This window comes from Condylura cristata, unplaced genomic scaffold (genome assembly GCF_000260355.1).
Source record: "Condylura cristata isolate star-nosed mole 26May11 unplaced genomic scaffold, ConCri1.0 scaffold00013, whole genome shotgun sequence".
Classification (NCBI taxonomy): domain Eukaryota; kingdom Metazoa; phylum Chordata; class Mammalia; order Eulipotyphla; family Talpidae; genus Condylura; species Condylura cristata.
The window spans coordinates 55,338,008-55,358,659 of record NW_004567114.1 but is presented as its reverse complement, the minus strand read 5'-3'; the positions used below and the strand labels follow the sequence as shown (position 1 = coordinate 55,358,659).

The 20,652-nt window shown below is 37.8% G+C and overlaps 1 protein-coding gene across 2 annotated transcripts in view; it reads right to left on the bottom strand.

Annotated features, from left to right (window-relative positions):
- STXBP6 (syntaxin binding protein 6 (amisyn)) overlaps positions 1 to 20,652 on the bottom strand; it is a 150,760-nt gene that overhangs the window by 27,810 nt on the left and 102,298 nt on the right. For both annotated transcript variants that reach the window (XM_004681968.2, XM_012724341.1), the window contains exon 3: positions 20,366 to 20,531. In XM_004681968.2, coding sequence (XP_004682025.1) covers positions 20,366 to 20,531 — 166 coding nt within the window. The remainder of the gene's footprint in view (positions 1 to 20,365; positions 20,532 to 20,652) is intronic.

The following is a 20,652-nucleotide window of genomic DNA, read 5'->3' as shown; positions in this document are numbered from 1 at the left end:
CTGGTGGGAAAATGACCCATTCAGCTTCATGGAAAAAAGTATGCAGGGTTCTCAAAATATTAAAAAAATAATTGTGCCAAATGATCTAGCAATTCCATTCCTAAGGATTCCTCCAAAAATACAAAAACTTAATTCAAAGTGATAGGTGCTCTCCTGGGGTACAATGGTCAGCCTATGTGCCTAAGGACACATATGGATATGGTACATGTATGCAATGGAATATTACTCAGCTTTAAAAAAAGAAAAGATGAATTCTTGCCATTTGAAACAACATGGAACTGGAGGGGGTTATGCTAAGTATAATAAATCAGAAAGAGAAAGACAAATACCAGATGATTTCACTCATTTGTGGAATATAAAGAAGCAAAGCCAAGGAAGAGACAAAACCAAGTCCACACAAACTTTTGAAATCTGACTACAGAATTGAGGTGACCAGAGGGGAGAGGGGAGGTAAGAGCAAAGGAGGGAGGGTGTCTAAAGGACTATAGATTCCTGGAGGATTATTTGGGTTTTGATGTTAGGTGGAGTGTGATACCAGTCATTTGTAGAGGTGAAATCATACCCCTTAAACATATATAATGTTTTAAATAATGTTTCCTCAATAAACAAAATCTAAAAAATAATATTTTAAAAATAAAGGAAAAAAATGAAGTGCTACTTTATTCATATAAAAAGAAATATTAAAACAGATTTTATAGAATAATATACTAACAAAATGCTGTTAATAAAATCTCATTTTCTGCACTGAACATGTAGCTATAGCTACTTCTACTAACAATATCCTTTGTTTCATTTTCTCTCTTGTGCAGTGTGGATGCAAACACCCATAGTTGACTTGACTTCTTATTAAAAATGTATGCATGGGTAAACTTAAAGAAAAAAATGCCAGGAGGGAAGGGATATTGAAACACACTAATAGAGCCACCATTACTATTTTGGAGTACAAGAAATAGTAGCAGTGAAAACTGAGGGTGTGGTGAGCTATCACTCTTTGCACTGCCACCCTAGAAAGTTCTGGTCAAAATACTGAGGTAAGTAGCATTTCAAAACTTAAAACTCAGAAGCGAAAAATCAACAACTGATCAGAAGCAAGCCTATTAATCAACAGACTAATAAGTTTTCCTATTATTTTTTTTTCTTTTTTATTTCTTTGAGTAGGGGACGAATAGGGGAGAAGGATGGATAAAGGTCAACAACTTTTAAAGGAAGATGAATGGAGTTTTTTTTTTTTCTCTTAAGTCTTTAAATATTCAGAAAAAAACATAGCTTCAAGTAAAATCTTACATGAGTCTAATTAAGTACTTTTACAGCAGGATGAAGCTATAATTAAAGTTTTACCTTATATGGCTTACCAACTTGCAGCTGCAAGCTGAATGTTTTAACATATCATCATATTGGCATTACTTTGACAAAATGTAGTAATCATTTCCTTTTGTGAACTAGAAGACATCGAGAACAAGCATATTTTAATTCATATGTTAGCCAATACAGACATAATTATTAGAGGTTACAGGACTATATAGCATTGTAATTTTTTCTATTCCTCCTTTTTTAGGTATTATAATTGAACGCTTTGTTATTTTGAATAAATGTAACTTGACACACATGATCTAATATAAGGAGTTGAAACAGCAGGGGAGATGGAAGAAACGGCAAATTCCCAAGCTCTATGAGCACAGGAAAATGCAGTAGATGAACTGAGGTCTGAGAATGACCTGAGGAACCTTTAGACAGTTATTTACATCAATAGATTATGCTCTTGTAAGAAGCTAGATTCCAATCTTTCTTAGTCTCTGTTCAGAAATAGGATCATATCAATCATTTAAGATCTGATTATTTATTCCCAAGTTAACTATACTCTCAAATGACATAGTCCATTGTGAAGTTCTTAAACACACATACTTTAATCAAAAGCAAGACAAAGGAGCCAAAGGTTTTTCACAGCTCTGAAGGTGGTGGGTAGGAAGGACTGTGTGAACGATGGGTTAAAACTTTCAGTCTCTAGCACCTCCTAGTATAGTCACCCAGAACATGCTATATGGGGAAAGATTCCAATCTCATTGAGGGCTGCCACAGAATTTAGCTCTGTAATGCTCAAGAGTAGAGTACGCGATGTAGCTATTTATCAAAGAGGTCTAGGCTACTGCTCCAACATGATAAACAGAAAATCAGAACATTTATTTTGGACTTTCCTACTCTATGGGGTCTGCCAGAGAGAGGGAGTAATCTCTAGGGAGTAGGAGTTGAAGATGGGCTTGGGAGCTGGGGGTGGCTAGAATGGCTGATGATCACTTGGGGTTTGGCAATCAAAAAAGAATCTTTGCCTTCTTATTAAAGTCTAACCAAAGTTTCCTTCTTACTAAATTCTGATCAAAGATCTGGGTTTAGTTTTCCAACTGAGAGATTTACTCACTGACTTTTCAATGAGTGTCAGACATATTTGCTGTGGTCTGTAGTTGTGGTTTTCTGCAACACTGGTAAATTCTGTTGTATCTCAAAGCTGGAACATCTGAGCTTCCAGAGTCCTCCTCATCACCTACAGGCACAGTCATTAGTCCACCCGCCCCATAGTTCCAGCTAGGAGAGACCATAATGTGCACAGCTGACATTTATTTATTTATTTATTTTTTTGTCTTGCTCAGGGAAACATAATTGCGTGCTTTCTGCTATAGAGACCGAAAGTCTTCAACCATCTCTCTCAGCTGCTGTCTGCACTGACTCTATTTCTGGGAAGTGACTTGAGATCAACCAGTTTTGCTGGAGAGACTCCTGCTGAACAATAAACTTGGCTGACTTAACCTGTGTAAGGTAAGTGTTGGTCTTTCTCTACTCACTTTGAAAGAAGTGAAGACATGAAAACATATTTGTTGGATGGATTTTTAGTAAATAAGGTTACTTATAAAAAAAAGGGCCACAATACTTGAGGGCTCTTCCATGGCTCACAATACCTAGCATCTAATTCCTTTTGGAGTATACAGAGGGGGAAGTGAGCACCTGTATCAGGGACACTCAGGATCTCCCACCACCTTATCTAACTCCTACAGCTTTAAAATTCACATTAGATTTCAATAGTGATGTTTTCTATAGGCTGAAAGTCAACCAGTCTAAAGAAAATGAAGTGAAAAACCCAAGCCATTAAAAAGAAAAGGAAAGATCAGATCATTCAAAGTGCAATAGGCCTTGAAAATGTAGGCTAGAAACATTATAAAGATCTCTCTTTTCAACTGGGAACCTGGCCAACCAACCCCATGGGGAGATGGGTTCTGTGATTATGAGTGAAAGTTGCATTGTCTCTTCCTGTCTGCCCTCCTTCTGTTCTGTTCTCTAATTTTAGACATATGACAGTACTCCTTAACAAAAAGATCAGCAGCAAGCACTCAAGTCCTAAACCTCACAATTCCCACACCAAGAGAAAGGAGTGGAATTCCTTACCATCTTCTTGTAGGCTAGCAGCTTTTATATAATCACAAAAAATATTATCAGACTCCAGTTATATCACTACTAATTTCATTCTGATTATATTTTACTTTATATTTTCAAAGTATACTAAATTTACTATTAGATCCAAAAATGCTCTTTATAACTACCTAAAACCTATAGAAAACTGTTACACTAGAGCAGAAGTCAGCAAGCTTTTTGTGCAAAGGGTTGAACAGTTTTAAGCCACTCAGGCTACAGGCAAACAACTCTGGTATAGTAGGGTAAAAGCAGCAATATGTAAATGAAGAGGCATGGTTGTATTTCAGTAAAACTTTGTTTCCAAAATATAGGTTGGATTTGGCTTAGGGCCTGTAGTTTTGGACCTTGTTCTAGGATGATAACTAATAATTTATTGCAACCTATTTATTCAGCATATGTTGATCTACCTTCAAAAATAACCATGTGCAAAATAGAATTTTGCTCATGATCTAAATAACCCAAAATTTGGAATACCTAAGAATAGGGTATTATACCCTACAAAAAATCCAATCAATGGCCTTATTTCCCTCTTTTTAGAGATAATGTAAAATTCTAACTTGATGCCATTTTAGTCAGCCACATTCAACTCTTAAAGGTTAAGGTCAAGCAGGAGGAGTTCTGCACTTAGCTGTAGTATAGCCTGGGGAAAATAGCACTGGATGACCTTATGTCTTTTCCCAGGGAGAGAATCAGTTCTTTGCTCAGCAAATATTTACTGACTTTTTCCCATGTGTTGAATAACATTCCTAATATTTAATGTATATTATGTTACTTTATTCCCATCCACAGTGCTAAACGGGAGGAACTACTACTCTACTTTACGAAAACAAACATGGCAGCTTAGGAGGCTTATGAGCTGTGCAAGAACATAAGGATGGAATTGCCAGTTCTGTTGGCATTATTGTTCTGAAAATAAGGTGATCACTTTCTGAACAGCAACTTGTAGTAGGCTGGAGTCCCTATGGATAGAAAAGACCATGTTCCATGCAAGCAGGCTGCAGGCATTCTCTATGATGCAGGGCTGTGTATGTGACAAAGACCTATTGAACCTTTACATCTCCCAAATGAGATCTCTACTATGGAGCTGCATGGAGTTCAGTTTCTTTTCTTTGCCCATCATTAGACTGATTCCTGAAAATATGGTTATGACTGTGTAAGTCTTTGTTTAGTTCTTTCCTTGCTTGTCCAGGCATCATGCCAAGTTAAGTCCATCAAACTCCCAGAGCTTTCCTGGCATCTGATCATTGTTACAAAGAAGGGATTATTGGCATACATTTTGGATCATTTTAGTCTCTGGGCTTAAGGTATAAGGATTCTCTCTTGGGACCTACCTTAACCTTTGCTGTATTTGTTAGTCTTTCTCCAGAGAGAGAGCTTTGTAATTGGAGGTAGATACTTTTCTCATCAGAGAAAGTTTGCATTCTTAGATTCTTCTTGTTGATTTTGGATTATTTTCAAGAGTAGAGGGGATAAATACTTTTTTTATCCTAACATTTTAAAACCAGAATTCTAACAGATGCAGCTATGAGCTTTTTGCCTATCAAAATTCAATTAATTCAGTAACTATCATTTTCAAAACACATTTCAGGATGGATTAACTGTCCACTTAACACACAGTGTATATTCCAAGTGAATGAGTGAATTCTCTCTAGAACTTTAGCTTGCTCTGTTTTTTTTTTTAAAGGAACCAGTAAAATATTTAAAAATATAGTCAGCTCCTCATATCCATAGGTTCTGCATCCAGAGATACAAATAATTGTAAATTGATTACATATTATTGTAGTTAGGCTTATGATGGTTGTGACTATACTGAACATATATAGACTTTTTCCCTTGTCATTATTAACTAAACAGTACAGCAGAACAACTATTACTCAGTTTTTACATTGAATTAGTTATTATAAGTAATGCAAACAAGATTTAAAGAACATGGGGAAATGCACCGGTTATATGAAAGTACTATGCTGTTTAAAACGGATAATCTCAACTTTTGGCATCTGAGGGGTCCTGAAACCAACCAAGGAATGACTCCAATCATTTGGCAATTAAGCAGTTAAGTTTAGCAATGTATCTCCCCCCCCTTTCCTTTCCTTCTTCCCTCCTTTCCCTTCTACTCTTTTTACAATATATATGACTGTAATTCTTACATCCTAAGTCTTCCCTTTGGGTCTGCTTTGTTTCATGTTGGAGTACATCATTTTGTAGTTCCTTCAGCAAGGATGGGGAGATGGAAAATCTTTACTTGCTTGAAAAGAGCTATTTTTTCCTTTTTTATATCATAGTCTAACAGGTATAGAAATTCTAGATTGACAATTATTTCGGAAACCTTGAAGATATTAATCTATTGACTGCTGATATCTCCTTTTGCTGGTGACAAGCTATTTATCTGTTCTTCCATTGTAGGAAACTGTCTTTTATTTTTAGTATCTTTTAAGATTGTTTCTTTATTCTCAAGTTTTGCTGCTTCATTAATGTTTCTGTCTAGTTACACTAAGTGTAGCAACTGGTGGTATTCTTAAATGTTAGACTTCAATTCTGGAAAAGTGTTAGCCATTATCTTTTGGAATATTGCTTTTTGATTGTTCTTACACCTTCTTTTTCAGAAACTCCTAAGAGATGCATGGTAGAGCCTTTCATTCTGTCTTCTGTGTACAATTGCTCCTTTATAGTCTCTATCTCTTATATTATGGGTGAATTTCTCATTGATTCATTAACTCTTTCTTGACTATGTCTAGCCTAGAGTTTATTCTACCAGTTGAGTGTATTCCACACACTATATTTTTTGATTTCCAGGATCTTTTTTTCCTCTCTGCTAATTCATCTTTTCATGTTTTAGTTTTGAAACACCTTGTTCTATTTTCCTAATTCCTTCCTTTACCTTTTCAGGACAATGAATATAAATACTGTTTTCAAATTACTGTTACTTTTATTTTGATTGTGAAGAACATATCTCCAAACTGCTTTTGTTTTTTAATATGCTATAGAATTTTGGTATGTATATTCTTTCTAAGTGAGAACATTTCTTCCACTTTTTCTTCACCCCCTTGACTTTCCTTATATGCAATTTTATTGTTTCTTAAGGACTTTTAAGCTCCTATCAAAACTTAAAGTAATGGTCTCAGTCACCTGTTCTGTGTACTATTCTGAGTATCACAGGTAAGTCCTAAGTTAGTTGGCAGCTGGTTCCAGGGCTTGAGTGGGTGACTGTTTCTGTAGTCTTCTTTCTCTACAGGAAATCAGATTTTTGTATGTCACTAATCTAGAGGGTAATTGGTCACAGTGTATTTATAGACTCCTTGCTTGGGCAGAGAAGTCTTGGGTCTAAGGAGTGAATGTAGCTCTGATTTCTGCTTTGCATGACAGACTTATAGATACTATCATAGCACAGAATACAAACTACTCCTTTCTAGACCTAGAGCGTAGCAGGAAAGCAGCTTCATTCTTGCTCAGCACTTTGTGATTCTGTTAGGTTTCTGATTTATGCACCTACTTGCATATTTCTTCCTGAAAATGACTATTTCTTTTTAAATTTCCTCTATTATGTATATGGTTATGCTGAAGAAGCCTCCAAATGTGCATTCACAATGTTAATCTGTTCTATGAATCAAGTTTCAAAACATTCATTCTTATCAATACAGCAGTCCAAATATTCTACAATGTAATAATACTTATTTTTCATTTTGTTTTCACTAGCAAACAAAAGACAAGCTGATTATGTCTTACTGACAGATTCTCTTTTTATCTAAGCCTGACTAGTTGAAAGTAGATGGCCCCAAATGATAAGTTTAAACTCATGTTTTTAACAGGGAAATAAAAAGGTTGGGAAGCAGCAGTAACTCAGTGGCCCTGTCATTATTATCTATATTGAAGATTAAAACTCTTGTAGTGTTCAATGTCATTTTAATCAGAGACAATCCAGCTATTGTTGATGTATTTACTCAGTTTTTAAGGAATGCTATTAGGAAGTGTTATAAGCTCCCAAAGAAGGGAGTCATAATTTGGGATTACTTTCTTAATCATCATTGAAGAAAGTTTTATCAGATTCTTTCTTTATTTCTCAAATAAAGATATATACATATTCTATTTATGTGTTCTATTTTAAAGGTTTCTTTACCTAAGATGCCATCTAATTGCCATACATGCTGCTGGTCTGTAAGTGTTTATTACGTATAAGAGTTGAATATAAATGTTTCATGTGCTTTTTATCACATATGTAGTCCTGAAAATTTATGTTCTATATTAAATTCCATTTTACTTTTGAAGTACAATATAATTCCAAAGATGTGTTCTTAGAGAAAAAGGAAATATGATCTTAAGCACAATAAGAATGGACATTATTAAAAGAATAAACTTAGTGGAAAATGACCTAATAGTAATAAAGCAATGAATGCTATAATTTAACCATCATAATGAAAATGCAGCATTGCCTAATGTTAAGACTATATGAAATGCCAATAAAATGGTCAGTGAAATAGAATGTAATTTTGTTGGAGGGCGACTTGGCATTTTTAGACAAAACATGAATTTTTTCCCTACTTTTCTTGATCTACTAAGGAAGACAGAAAAACAGCTTTTAGAGATAAACTTAGGTTCATATCTTAATTTCCCTTAATTATATATTTGACTCTGAGCAAGTTAAGTAACCTGTATGAGATCTAGTTTCTTTATCTATAATGGAGATAATAATAATTACTTTTAGAGTTAATGTGAAAAAAAAATTGCCTGGCATACAATGGAATTCAAAATGGGGACTTATTAGTGTTAGATTAGGATCACTAGCTGGCTTTTTCACCCCTGCAGAATAAAAAAATGTCAATTCAAGCACATGGGATCAATCTCTATTGCATCTGATATAAGAGATACTCTTAATGCTAAGTCTCTATCTTCATTCTCTCCCCTGAATATGAATAGAATTCAGATTTCATATTAATTTCATTCATGAAGAAGGAACCATAGGAACAACAGGAAGGCAACATGAGAAAAAATACTCATTGTAATAGCTACCACTATATTTTACAGTCCTTTCTATGCACCAGGGTAAATGTTTCATACATGATCTAAATTAATCCTCACAGCAGCCCTATGGGTAAGCATCAGTATTCTGTTGAAGACGTGGAAGCCAAACTATCAGTTTAAGTAACTTGTCCACAGATGGTAAGTGACAGATCAGAAATTCAAGCCCATATCTGAGTATTCAAAATCATTTTCTTTTTAAGGTTGAATCACGTTGAATCACTTCTAAGTGTACGTTGAATTAAAGAGGTCAATCTAAACAGCTAATATGAACCTGTCGTGATGGGTTTGAATTTAATAAATTTGATGTTGACATTTTATATCAGAGTTGAAAAGGGAATTGTAGTCTTTCAAGAGGAACAGCACCAAAGTTATTTATTAGTAGGGCATTATGATACTTTTCTGCAGAGGCAGGAAGGGAAAGAACAGAAAAGGATGCTTTTAAGCTAAATCTTTATCATGAGAAGCTTTAGATAGTAACTACTCTAAGACTTCCTAGAAATTTGTAAAGAATCTATGTATATATTACACAATGGAATACTATCCAGCAATCAAAAAAGATAAGCTCAGGCCATTTGCAGCAACATGGATGGAGCTGGAAGTGATTATGCATAGTGAAATAAGCCAGAAGGAGAAAGTGAATGGTTTCACATATAGAAGGAGTACAGGGGGAAACCAAAGAAGGGACCAGGGATAAAGAAAAATAAATAAAACTAGCAGGAAAATTATATATTAGAGAGATTCAGCAGGGGAGGAGGAGGGACAGGAATTAAAATGGGGGTGGGGAAGAGCACAAGAGACTATGGTGATGGTTCACAGGTGACTTGGTGGTTGGAATTTTCTGGGGACTACACCTGACAGGAGAAATAAAAAAAAATTATACAAAATGAACAATGGTATATAATATAAATACATATATACATAAAAGATTCCATATGTGAGGTCATATAGGAAAAAAAAAATCATGTATATATTAAGAAATAACAAATCCTTTAAAGGAAAGGACCAAAGTATAACTATCCTACCTGATAAAAGTGAAGAAGTTCTTGATAATTAGCAGCACACAGCAAGCCCATTCAACTATTTAAATATAATTGTTCTTCATAAAAGTTCTTCTAAGTTTAAATGCTTTAGATTATAATAGATTAAGAGAAGTAAGATGGTCTATGGGGAGTACTTAAAAGTATTTCCTATGAAAGGACAAAAAGTAAATGGAGAACAAATTTTAGATTAGTATATGTTATAGCATTCAGAATTGTCTAGAAAAAAGGTGTGGTAGGCAGAATAAGGCATCTGAAAGGTGTCAGGTTCTAGAACCTGGGAATGTATCCTTATATGGTAAAGGGATTTTGCAAATGTGATTAAGTTATACATCTTTTTATGGGATGAAGATCCTGAGTTTATCTGTGTGGATGCCATATAACCAAAAGGGCCCTTTGAGTAGGGACTCTGAGGATGGAGACAGGGTCACAAATCACGAAGCACAAGCAGATTCTCAAGATGGAAAAGGCCCGGAAACAAATTCTTCCCTATACTTTCTAGAAAAACATGGCCCATTGTCCATCTAGGCTTCTGACTTCAGCAATAAGAAGGTAATATCCTTTGTGGTACTTTGTTATGGCACCAAGAGAAAATGAATACAAATGGGAAACTTTACTGTAGCAGAAAAATTATTAAAACACACATTTACTTGAGAGGAAACTGCTTGTATATGATATAGGTATTAAAACAGTTTTATAATTTATTTTTTATTGAAGTTTTAAGGTCAAAAGCTTACAAGTATACAAGAATAGTATACTGATAGCATAAAAATGCTCTAATAATTGCAAACATATTTTCCTTCTCTTTATCTGGTGTCCTCCAAATCTAACATTCTTAGAAAACAACCATTAGGACACACATTGGGCTTTTACCACAGTTGTGTGAATCAATTCTGACCTTGTGAAAAACATCTTTTTTTCCCCCCATACATCTCAACCTTTTATAATGGGAGCTAGGAAGAAGATCAATAAAATCAACCAACTGTGAAAATAAGGTTCATAGGGTAGAGTGAAATGCTGAAAGAGGGAATAAAATATAACAGTATAAATAATCACAAGGATATTAGATCTTGTGCAATATTTGTATGTGAGTCATGGGATGCTCCTGACTTTATCCATCTTATTCTGTCCTATTTAATTCTCCATGTGTAAGAGGCATAAAGCCAGCCCTGACCAGAATGTTCCCAATCAGGTTCAAGGAGGGAGCGATTGATTGCACTTGAAAACTCTTTTCTACTCATATATTTGATATTATGAGTAATTATGGCAACTATATTTAGATTTTCTTAAACTATAAATAAATCTCTGCTTGGAAAAATTAGAAAATCAAAACAGTATTTCTTATTATCCTCTGAGGACAAACCACTGCTACAAATAAGAGAACAACAAAGAGTTTCTTTCTCAGCAAAAAGCAAGCAAACACACACCTAGAAACATATTTGCCACCTCACAATTTCATCTCTCAAAAGCTGAACATAAATATGTTTTCATTTAATAAAGATGTGTCCTCTTTTCCCTCAAACATGTGGAAGATGATGTAATCATTTTCTCGCTTCCCTGACACTGATGCAATGCAATTGAAATGCTTATGCCTAATGTGTCCTCTCACAGATAGAAGACTTCAGAACAGATATTCTTCTGCTTTCACAGGAATGACCCACTGATGATTCCTAGAGCCCAGCACAGCTCGTGTTGGGGTGCCACACTCATGGCCAGCTAGAGCAGAGGTCAACCCAGCCCAAACAGACACAAACCACAGTGAAGTCTGGGTTATGTCCCACACTTGTGCACTTGAGGAGAGAGGGAGCAGGGGGGCAGGTGAACTCAAGCTTCTATGTGGGCTACTGGGTGTGTCAAGGGGCCCTTGATAGGCCAGTCACTTCCATTACCAAGAAAACTATAGGATGGGTCAGCAAAGAGGGTAGGATTTAAAGGGGCAGCTTCCTACAAGACTTTATTCTTCTAGTTCTTGAGACTCTAGTAAGAGTAGGGCCTTACTGTTCCATAAATGGAAGACTGCTTTTTGTTGGTTGCTCTCCAGTCTACAGAAATCTTCTTTTTTCTGGGTCATAAAGTAACCCCTTAAAAGGAAGTCTAAGACACTCAGACCCATACTTGAACTTTCTTCAAAATTAACTAGGAATCCATTGTACAGTTGTACAGTGTAGAGTTACAGAAATGCTTTTAGTTCCTGCTGTTTCTGTGTGCAGCAAAGCAGGAGCTTTTACCTGTCAGTGGATGATGGAGTTTCTCTTGGCCTATGTGAATGAAGCAAAATAAGGACAATGTAGTAAGTTGTTCAAAAGGTAGCTGTTTCCAGAGTAAGGGGAATCTTTTATTCTCAGAAAGTGTGTCCTTTTTATTGTTTAGTGTTAAAGTTTACCTTCATTTAATTTATGGTGCTGCTTGATATGAAGAATTTTTACATATCCTTTATAGAAAACTGGTTGATAAACTTAAATTCTTTTAAAATTTGTACTTGTCTATAAATCTAAAAGACTGGCCATCATGCAATATGCCTTTAAGGTGTTTTAGAAATGCCACTTCATGTCTCACAAGTACTGAACAATCTTACCTCTGATTCACATATTTCCTTTTTTGGCAGTAGAAAGAGAATTGAACTCAAAGAAATCTTCTAGGTTGAAGAAACATTGGTGGAAAAAGAACATTTCTATTCTGTTATAAAGTTCAGAAATCATGGTTTAAGTTTTTTCTTTCCTATAAGAAGATCTGAATTATGTGCTCTGGTCTCTGACACAGTGTCACTCAATATATTTTCAACATCATTGTTTTGGTAAGTCAGCAGTAACATATGCACTCTATAAATGTCAAACACAAAATACAACAGATACAGCATTCTATAAGCATGGTTAACAATTCAGCATTCCAGAAATTTGAAATGTCTATGATATAGCTCAGCTAATTCCCACCTAGAACAAAGAAATAACTATATTTTTGTAATTTTTATGGCCAACATGGATTAGCAAAGCTCAATAGTAGTTCTTGTTCTTTCATAAGAAAGGGCTTTTGATAAATATCCTGGAAGAAATCATGTATTATCAATAGGTATGTTGTAATTTCCATGTTTTAAAACACACACACACACACACAGGTTATATATATGTATATGTGTGTATATATACATATACACATGTATGTATATATACATGTATGTATATATATAAAATCTTCAAGCATGTTGCAAAAATCCCATATGATTGAATATGTTTTAATTCACTTCTACATACCATTCTCTCAAGTTATAGGTTTCTCTCAATGATACATAAAAGTCCAAAGAGGCTGAATGTTAAGTGGCTTAGAGAAAGTTACAGAGCTAATGAGTGAAGTCATTCAAGTCAGGGACAAGGAGTCTCATTTGTACTCTTGCATCATCCTGAACTGTATAGTTATGTCTTCTGGTTGACTCTGAAAGAGACAACCAGTTTCTCTTCTATTGCAGACTATTCAATCATAGACCAGACAGACTATGTCCATGGTCTTGTCAGGGTGCCTCAGAAGTATCCTTAGAGAATCTTTGTTTGGCTCAAGATTCTGACGGAAAGATATGATTTCAAGTTCTCCATGCACAATGTCACTCCTGCTCTGGAAGACTAACCATAGTCACCAGCTGTTTCACAGCATGTAGTTTACAACCAATGAGCAATGAAAAAGAGAAAATTGCATCTGTGACCCAATCTTTAGTTACCAAGTCATTTATATCATGCACAGACTTGGATGGGATCTGAGGAAGTAATCCTAAACTACTTCAGTAGTTTTGTTTAAAACAAAAGCAACTACTTTTGGAATGACTGACTGAAGCAATATAGGAAAGCACATAAAAGAACCAACATAATGACCTGCAGTATCATCTAAATTCAAACAATAAATGTACGTAAAAGATTGAGACGCACAAACAACTCATAGCTTCTACTAGTTCTCCTAACTGGATACAGCCAACATTAGATGGCTAGTGATTCATGTAGCACTGAATTGTAGGGTTCCAATAAACAAACAAAAGAAAAAGTCCTCAAACTGGGATTTTCCAATGGCATACTTTAAATATTTGTACTATTATTTTATTGATTCACTTTTTGGGTTTCTACTCTAAATTTCTTTCCCCCAAAAGTTTCTACAAAGCAAATTTGAAATGAAATACAATGTCTAGGAAAGATGGCACTGGCTGCAATAAAGAAGTTGGAGTGATGGAAGTGCAGAGGGTCATTCCATGAAACATGGACATGTAGACTTAGTCATTTAAATTTGATCTTCACAAATATCTTGTAAAAGTGGTGTTATCTTTCATTCTGCTTAGCCAATTCAATATAGGGAAGCAATTTGTGCTTCTTAAGGGAACCTGAAAGTCAGAACTCCTTGAACAGCTGGGGAATAAGTGACAGGCTTGGCTGAAGCACTGATTTTGTCCCTTATTAGCTGTGGGATCTTGGGCAAGTTCCTCACAAATCATTTTCCTTGTTTGCACCATAGTGGAGAATAACTGAAGTGTATTATTTTGTTTTTCCTCAAGAGTAACAAATACAGTCACTAGAGGAACTCTGACATGAATTCTTGATTTAGAAATTGGCCAGAAGCACATCACTGTTGTCTCACCACGGTGCCAGCAAAGCAGCCTGGCCTGCTTTGCTCTAAATCTACATGTTGGCATTAAGAAGCAGCAAAATATTTTAATACAATTCACCCTGTATATGAATTATAACCTCTAGTAGATGTGTGTGAACATCCCCAAAGTATACTGAAATTTGACTAACAGGGGCAAAATCACACATGAATTTATTCTTAAGATAAGCAATTCTTTGTAATATATCCCTGGTCAGGGCACAGTTCAGAACCCACAAAGCCATTATTCATTGACAGGAAACATGAAAAGAGAAAGAAGAATATAAAGATTATGGGCAAATGTCATCAATTCTCTTACAGCACTACTGTAAGAGTGGGATAACCAGTGACCATATAACTTTTATTTTTTAAAATTAAGAATGCTATGAGGATGCACAGGTAGTGCACTTTTTATGCTTTGTTAGTTCTCTTGAACATGCCTGTGCCTAGAGCGCTCATAAGGTGAAACATTTGCACACCTCACCCAGGAATGACGCTGCATTGTTTGGAAGAAAAACACAGCACAAAGCCACAATTTGAATCCTGCCATCCTATTCAACCTCAGGGGCATCCAGAGTAAAGCCATCCAGTTTTCCTCTAGCATGCCGATTAGCAGAGGCAGATGCGGGTCGCAGGAAGGCATCAGAAAGCTCCGTGCCCCTGGAATTCTAATAGCTCTCAGAAGCCTGTTTTCTACCCTTCTCAGAAGGGCTGTGTTCGAATGGACAGTACTTAAGAAATTCTCTTTGATGATGATGAAGAAAAGATACAGGACTTCAAAATAGCTTGCTTTGAGGAAAACCAAACATTTCAGAATCAGAATGTAACTAGCACTGAAGTGTAACTGTCTAGACTGCCAGAGTGAGGGTAAGCTCATTTCATCCTGCCTCTATCCTCCTGACACTGCTAACCAACAGTAAACTGCAGCTCACCCATTACCTTGGTGGTATCACATGGTCTTGGTCTTCTGACATCTGTGAGTACCCCAGAAAGGTAAGCTGAGTTGGGAAAGGTATCTGCTGCACTGTATTTGCATGAACTCAGGAACTCAGTGCCTGCCAAATAGTACTCAGTAAATGTTTGTGGAACGAGATGCATATAATGGAGCCTCCAACAATCTGGTGGGGCCACCGACATAGAAAACTGGTGCGGAGGGGGTAGCTGATTAAGTCACCAAGGATATTTGGGCTTAGAACACTGCAAAAATGCTAGAACACGTGTCCGTTTATACAAAACCTTGTTTAAAAATCTTTTCCCACCTCCCCTGGAAATAATTTATGACGCACATTGAGAAAGAAAACAGGCTTACAAAGAATCTACTTTGTGATTTTAACCCAGAAGTTGCCCAACCCAGCAGTTTTCCAGAGCTCACAATAAGAGGCATAGGATAAGAGGTCACAGTCATCACTACAAAAGGTCAGGGTAAACAGAACAGCAATGGGGAGCCATGAAGGATTTGCTCGAATCTTACTAAGAAGAATGAAAGAGCAAGATAACAAAGTTCCTCTGGGAATCTTGACCTAATATGACAGGCCCATTATCTAAACTGATACTGCTATTTGGTGCAGACACATTTCTTTGAAATGAATTAGTTGAAAAATTTCTCTCCTGGAGTCTAAAGTTCTACATGTGTGATTAATGCCTTCAAGGCAGCTTGGAGGTACAAATGTGTTATCACACATAGAACAGTATAATATCACTGCTGCTATAATAGGCAGAGGAAAAAGACTCCATCTCAGAGGGAGGTGACAATCTATGTTACATGAGCCTGACAATCCACTTTCAGGGTTCAGGGCCTCTGTTGTTCATGATGCCACATCACACCTCAGCAGTCAGACGCCCACGTCTCTGCCTTAGGCATCTGTAGGTTGGTCGTTTAGGGGACCAACCACTAAGTGAATGGCTTTGTATTTTTCTTTCTGATGAATGAAAAGGGAGGTAGAGCTGAGGTTAGGAAGGATCTAGACTACTTGGAGATCTTGACATACTCATGGATTCTCCAAACATGCAACTACAAAGATACTGACAAACACCTGAGTTAGAGCTTCCCCTTTCATAAATGCCTCGAGCATCGTGTCCCCTTTCTGTGATGACAGTACTCTCTGAAGACATGCAAAGGTCTCCTGGACCCTGTGCCTCGGAGGGAACAATCCTCCCCCACTCCGCCCGCTGGGGATAAGGACATATCAGCTTAGGGGAGAGACTTTCAAGTAGCCCAAGGAATCCATTCTTGTGTAACATCCTTAAGGAAGAAGAACATGACCCTATGGGATAATTCTGAGTCCATAAATACATGAGAACAACTGCATGGAGTTGTAGATACTTAGGAGACAATCTTATTTGAGCTGCTTTTAAAGAAACTGGGGTTCAAGGGGAGTCAGGTCAATGTGCTTCTAGGCTTTTGATCTTTTAAAATCATTCAGTCACTGTGCTGCAGCTTTTGCAGAGATAGGGTCTGGCCAGATGCAGAGCACCTGAGAGGGTCTGTGAGTGCCATCATCTTCCCAGTTCACTACAATAGCCTCATTTTTATCTGTTAAGTATATGAAAGTTCTGATAAATAAAAAACCAAAAAGCCAGATGACTCTAAAGGTCACTGTGACAATCTTCTTAGGACCAAAGGAAAAAAATAATTTTAGTTATTACCCTAATTATATTCCTGTTATAAAAAGAGGGGGAAAAAGTTATTACCCACCATCTCTTGCCCACCAGCTTTTTAAAATATCTTGTAATGTGCTGGCTAAGTTATTTCAGAAAACTCTTGCCCACCTCCACGGGGCACCATTCATAACAAGGATGAGGTCAATGGTGCTCTCACAGGGGCTCCTCAGTGGCCCTGAGGAAGATGCTTTTAGAGCTGACTGGGCTCCTATTTGGATCTCATCTGTCACTTACCAGCTACCAGACCCATTAGCAAACTAGCTAATGATCTCTCTGATCTTGCTTCCTTCTCTGTAAAATGGACATAATGAATTGCATTTCCAAAGACTTCTACAAAAGCTAAATAAGATAGCAAAAGTAAGGAACCTGGCATGGGGCAGCAGCCCTACAGGAGTGCTTTTGTCTTCTAATCACAAAAAATAACACCTCTCACAAGAAAATAAGCATATTTAGGGTTTGTGGCCCAAGTCCTAGATCAACAGTATGAAACTGGGAATAGCTCTCATCTGCTGTTCTCATCTGCTGAACATGGGTGGGCACCCCTGAATTAAAGGGGTCAGAATGTAGTAAACTGAGAACTATACTATTTTTTAAAAAAGATTTATTTATTTATGCACACAGAACTGGAATACAGGCCAGAGGTGCAGGGGCAGTGAGAGGATTCACCAGAGACAGAGTGGGGAGCAGAACAGGCCGACTGATGAAGCACACTGCTGAGGGGAGCAGCGGGCCGGTCAGGAGAGGTCTACCGCGCCCTGTGGGTCACCTCTGGGGCAGGGATCGAACTCATGCTGAAGTGGCTTTAGCTTCTTAGTGCCGTGCTTTAACCTGCGGCACCACCAGGGAGGGCCCGAACTATACAATTTTTATCTTGAAGTTGTGATAACTGGCAGAAAGGGAGACTAATCAGCATGCTAATTAACTGGGATGTGTTGGTACAACTGTGATCAAGGATAAGCAACTGTTTCAAGAAGACAGGACACATATGCTGCAACAAATTACTCTGTGCTTAATTCACACTGTTTGCCTTCTTTAGGACCAGTCAATATTCAACCTAAATCTTTTCTGTGATTCTTAAATTAAGAAGGGATTAACCTACACAATACGGCTATAATTTAGGATTATACTTTCTCCAAACGAAGGAACTGAAAGGGATTTCAGAGATCATCCAGTCTAAGCTCCCCAGGTTACACCTGGGAACACTGAGATCTAAAGAAGATGAGAGACACACCATCAGCACCAATGGCACAGCTCACTCTGGCACTCAGTTATATTAACTTATTCTCTTTCCATTACAAGGAATCAACCTTTTGCTTTATACACTACAACTGCCAATAGCCTGATATGGGTGATATGGATTTTCTCTGGAGTTCTGCATGATTTGGGGACTGTGAGCACTGGAGGGCATGGGCAGGCATGGGGTCAATGACTGCCATGTACTTGGGTGGGATTGTATGGGAAGGTCTAAGAATAATCAAGAAGGTAAATGAACAGCATGTTGGAAAGACTGTTAGGGAGCACCCAGTCTAGGATTTGGTAGTGGCCAGGAGGCAAAGGACCCTGTTTGGAGAGAAGAAATGAGAGCTTCAGAGGCTACGACAGGAGGGCCTGCCCAGTGCAGGAATGCTCACTGGTACTGTGGTATTTGTCATGCAATGTCATGCAAGTCAAGGCAAAATGTCATTTGACATTGGGGGGAAGAAGAGAAGTGTCACAAGCTCTCCCAACCTTAGCAGGAAGCAGGTGGCTGGTTCCCTGGCCAGGGCGGGAGTGTGAGTCGGGGACCCCCTTATCTCCCAAAGCCACTGCTGCTGAGACCAGCCACTCTGCACTCAGCCTGGCACATGGTGAAGGGGAAGCTGGAGGGAAAGTCCTCTCCAAGGGCACAGAGATTTTAAATTCATAACATCACATGATTTGTAAAGGTGGGGGAGGGGTCTATGCTTAAGTGCTATCTATCCAAGCAACTGCCGAAACCAAGACTGATGAGGAAATGTTTCATAGCAGGATCTTAAGATCAAAACACAAATGGGTCCTCAACTAGCAGAAAAAGCCCATGTAAGGAAGGCTAAGAGGGAACTGGGATTTCCTGGCCACCAGCCCAGTCACTGAAAACATGGCCTGTGAGGGCCTCAGCCTGGTGCGTCCTGACCTTTTGCCAACTCTGTGGAGGCTGGACTTTCAAAGCAAAGTGCACTCCAACAGTTTGGCAGCACAGACAAGATGGAAAGCTATATGTCATTGTATTTTCTAAACAGTAAGAGGTTAGCATTTGATATCCCCGTTCCTTTCATCTCTATCACTCTCGTGCATAGGATGTGGCCACTTTGAAGAAGATATGCACCATTCATCACCTCTCCTGTTTTGCTAGGATTAGAGAGACTGTAATAAAAGTGTGTGCATCAACACTCCAGGAGGACCTCACAGTTCTACGGTGTCAGCACCTTCCTATTTAAGAGAAGTGTTGACACCTTGGGGGCTCACCAGGGGGTCCTTCAGGTCCTCCACACGACATCCAGCAGACCCATGGCAAATGATAGAGAAAACATTACGTGCTAGGACAGAATAATAGTCTTTTCTGTGTTCATCTAAAATTTATTATATTCAGTCCAAGGCAAAGATGCAGTAATGTCTCTAATGTGACCTTCATGTGACATTTGATTAAGACACAGTCGGTACCTTTAAAAAAATTTCTTTCAAAATTAGAATAGGTCAGTAGAAAGACCAATGATAGAAACGTTCTTCTTCAACTGACATAGTAATTAGTGAGGGTTTTATATTTTAAGCACAGCTTCATCTCTCTAAAAAGAAGTGCCACCTCAAAACAATGTATTAAGCATCCACTAAATTTTTCTCGTTCATTTGGCAAGGTTGGTGTTGCCTCTGATGGCTGGCTTACAGCATGCATCCCAGTTCTTCTTGGTGTGCCATTCAAAGAGTAAATGTGGAAGGAGTTAGACTATTTAAAAGTGAGGAGCTACATCTGTAAGCATTTTTATACTAATATTTGTAAAATACCTTGAGAAAGAGTGCCTGGGAAACAGAGCTCTGCATGACATGGCAGAAATGGGAGGAGACAAACATAACTGGAAGGGACAGGTTTGTCCTGAGAGCACAGGTAACCTCAGCAAAGTGGTAACTTTGTTTTGGAGTGAAAATGTGGCACATGTCTGGATTCAGCATGCAGTGAGTTGCCTAGAATTGTCTACCTCCTGAGCATCTTGATATTTTTTTAAAGATTTATTTTATTTATTTATGCATAAAAGAACTGGGGTACAGGCCAAAAGTGCAGGGGGTGAGAGGATTCACTAGACAGAGTGGGAAGCAGAACAGGCAGATCTACTGAAAAACACTGCTGAGGGGAGCAGCAGGCGGGACAGGAGAGGTCTGCCACGCCATGTGGGTCAGCTCCGGGGCCTGGGACTGAATTCATGCCGCACTGGCTGCTATAGCTTGATAGTGTTGCGACTTTAACCCTTGTGCCACCAAGGAGACTTACATCTTGATTTTTAAAGACTTTTTATGTAAAGAGCAGTCTGAGGAAGCAAATGACAAGAGTCACACAGGTGCCTACTCACCTCCCATGATCTTAGATTGGCAGTTGATAAACTCCGGCTTCCTGTCAGTGAGGTACCGCTGGCAGGTGTGGTGCAGAATCTGGAAAAAGGTGCACTTTTCTGAGGCTGTGCTGGCCACCCACTGGTCAAAAGCATTTTCAAACAACAGATCAAATTCTGCAGAATCCTGGAAAAGACAGAGAAATAACCATTGCTTAGTCTATAAACACTGTTGCTTGCTTCCAGCTGCCCTATCGGAGAACTCACAGAGACTGAAACACCTTTTAGAGTTTTGTTCCTAAATTTAA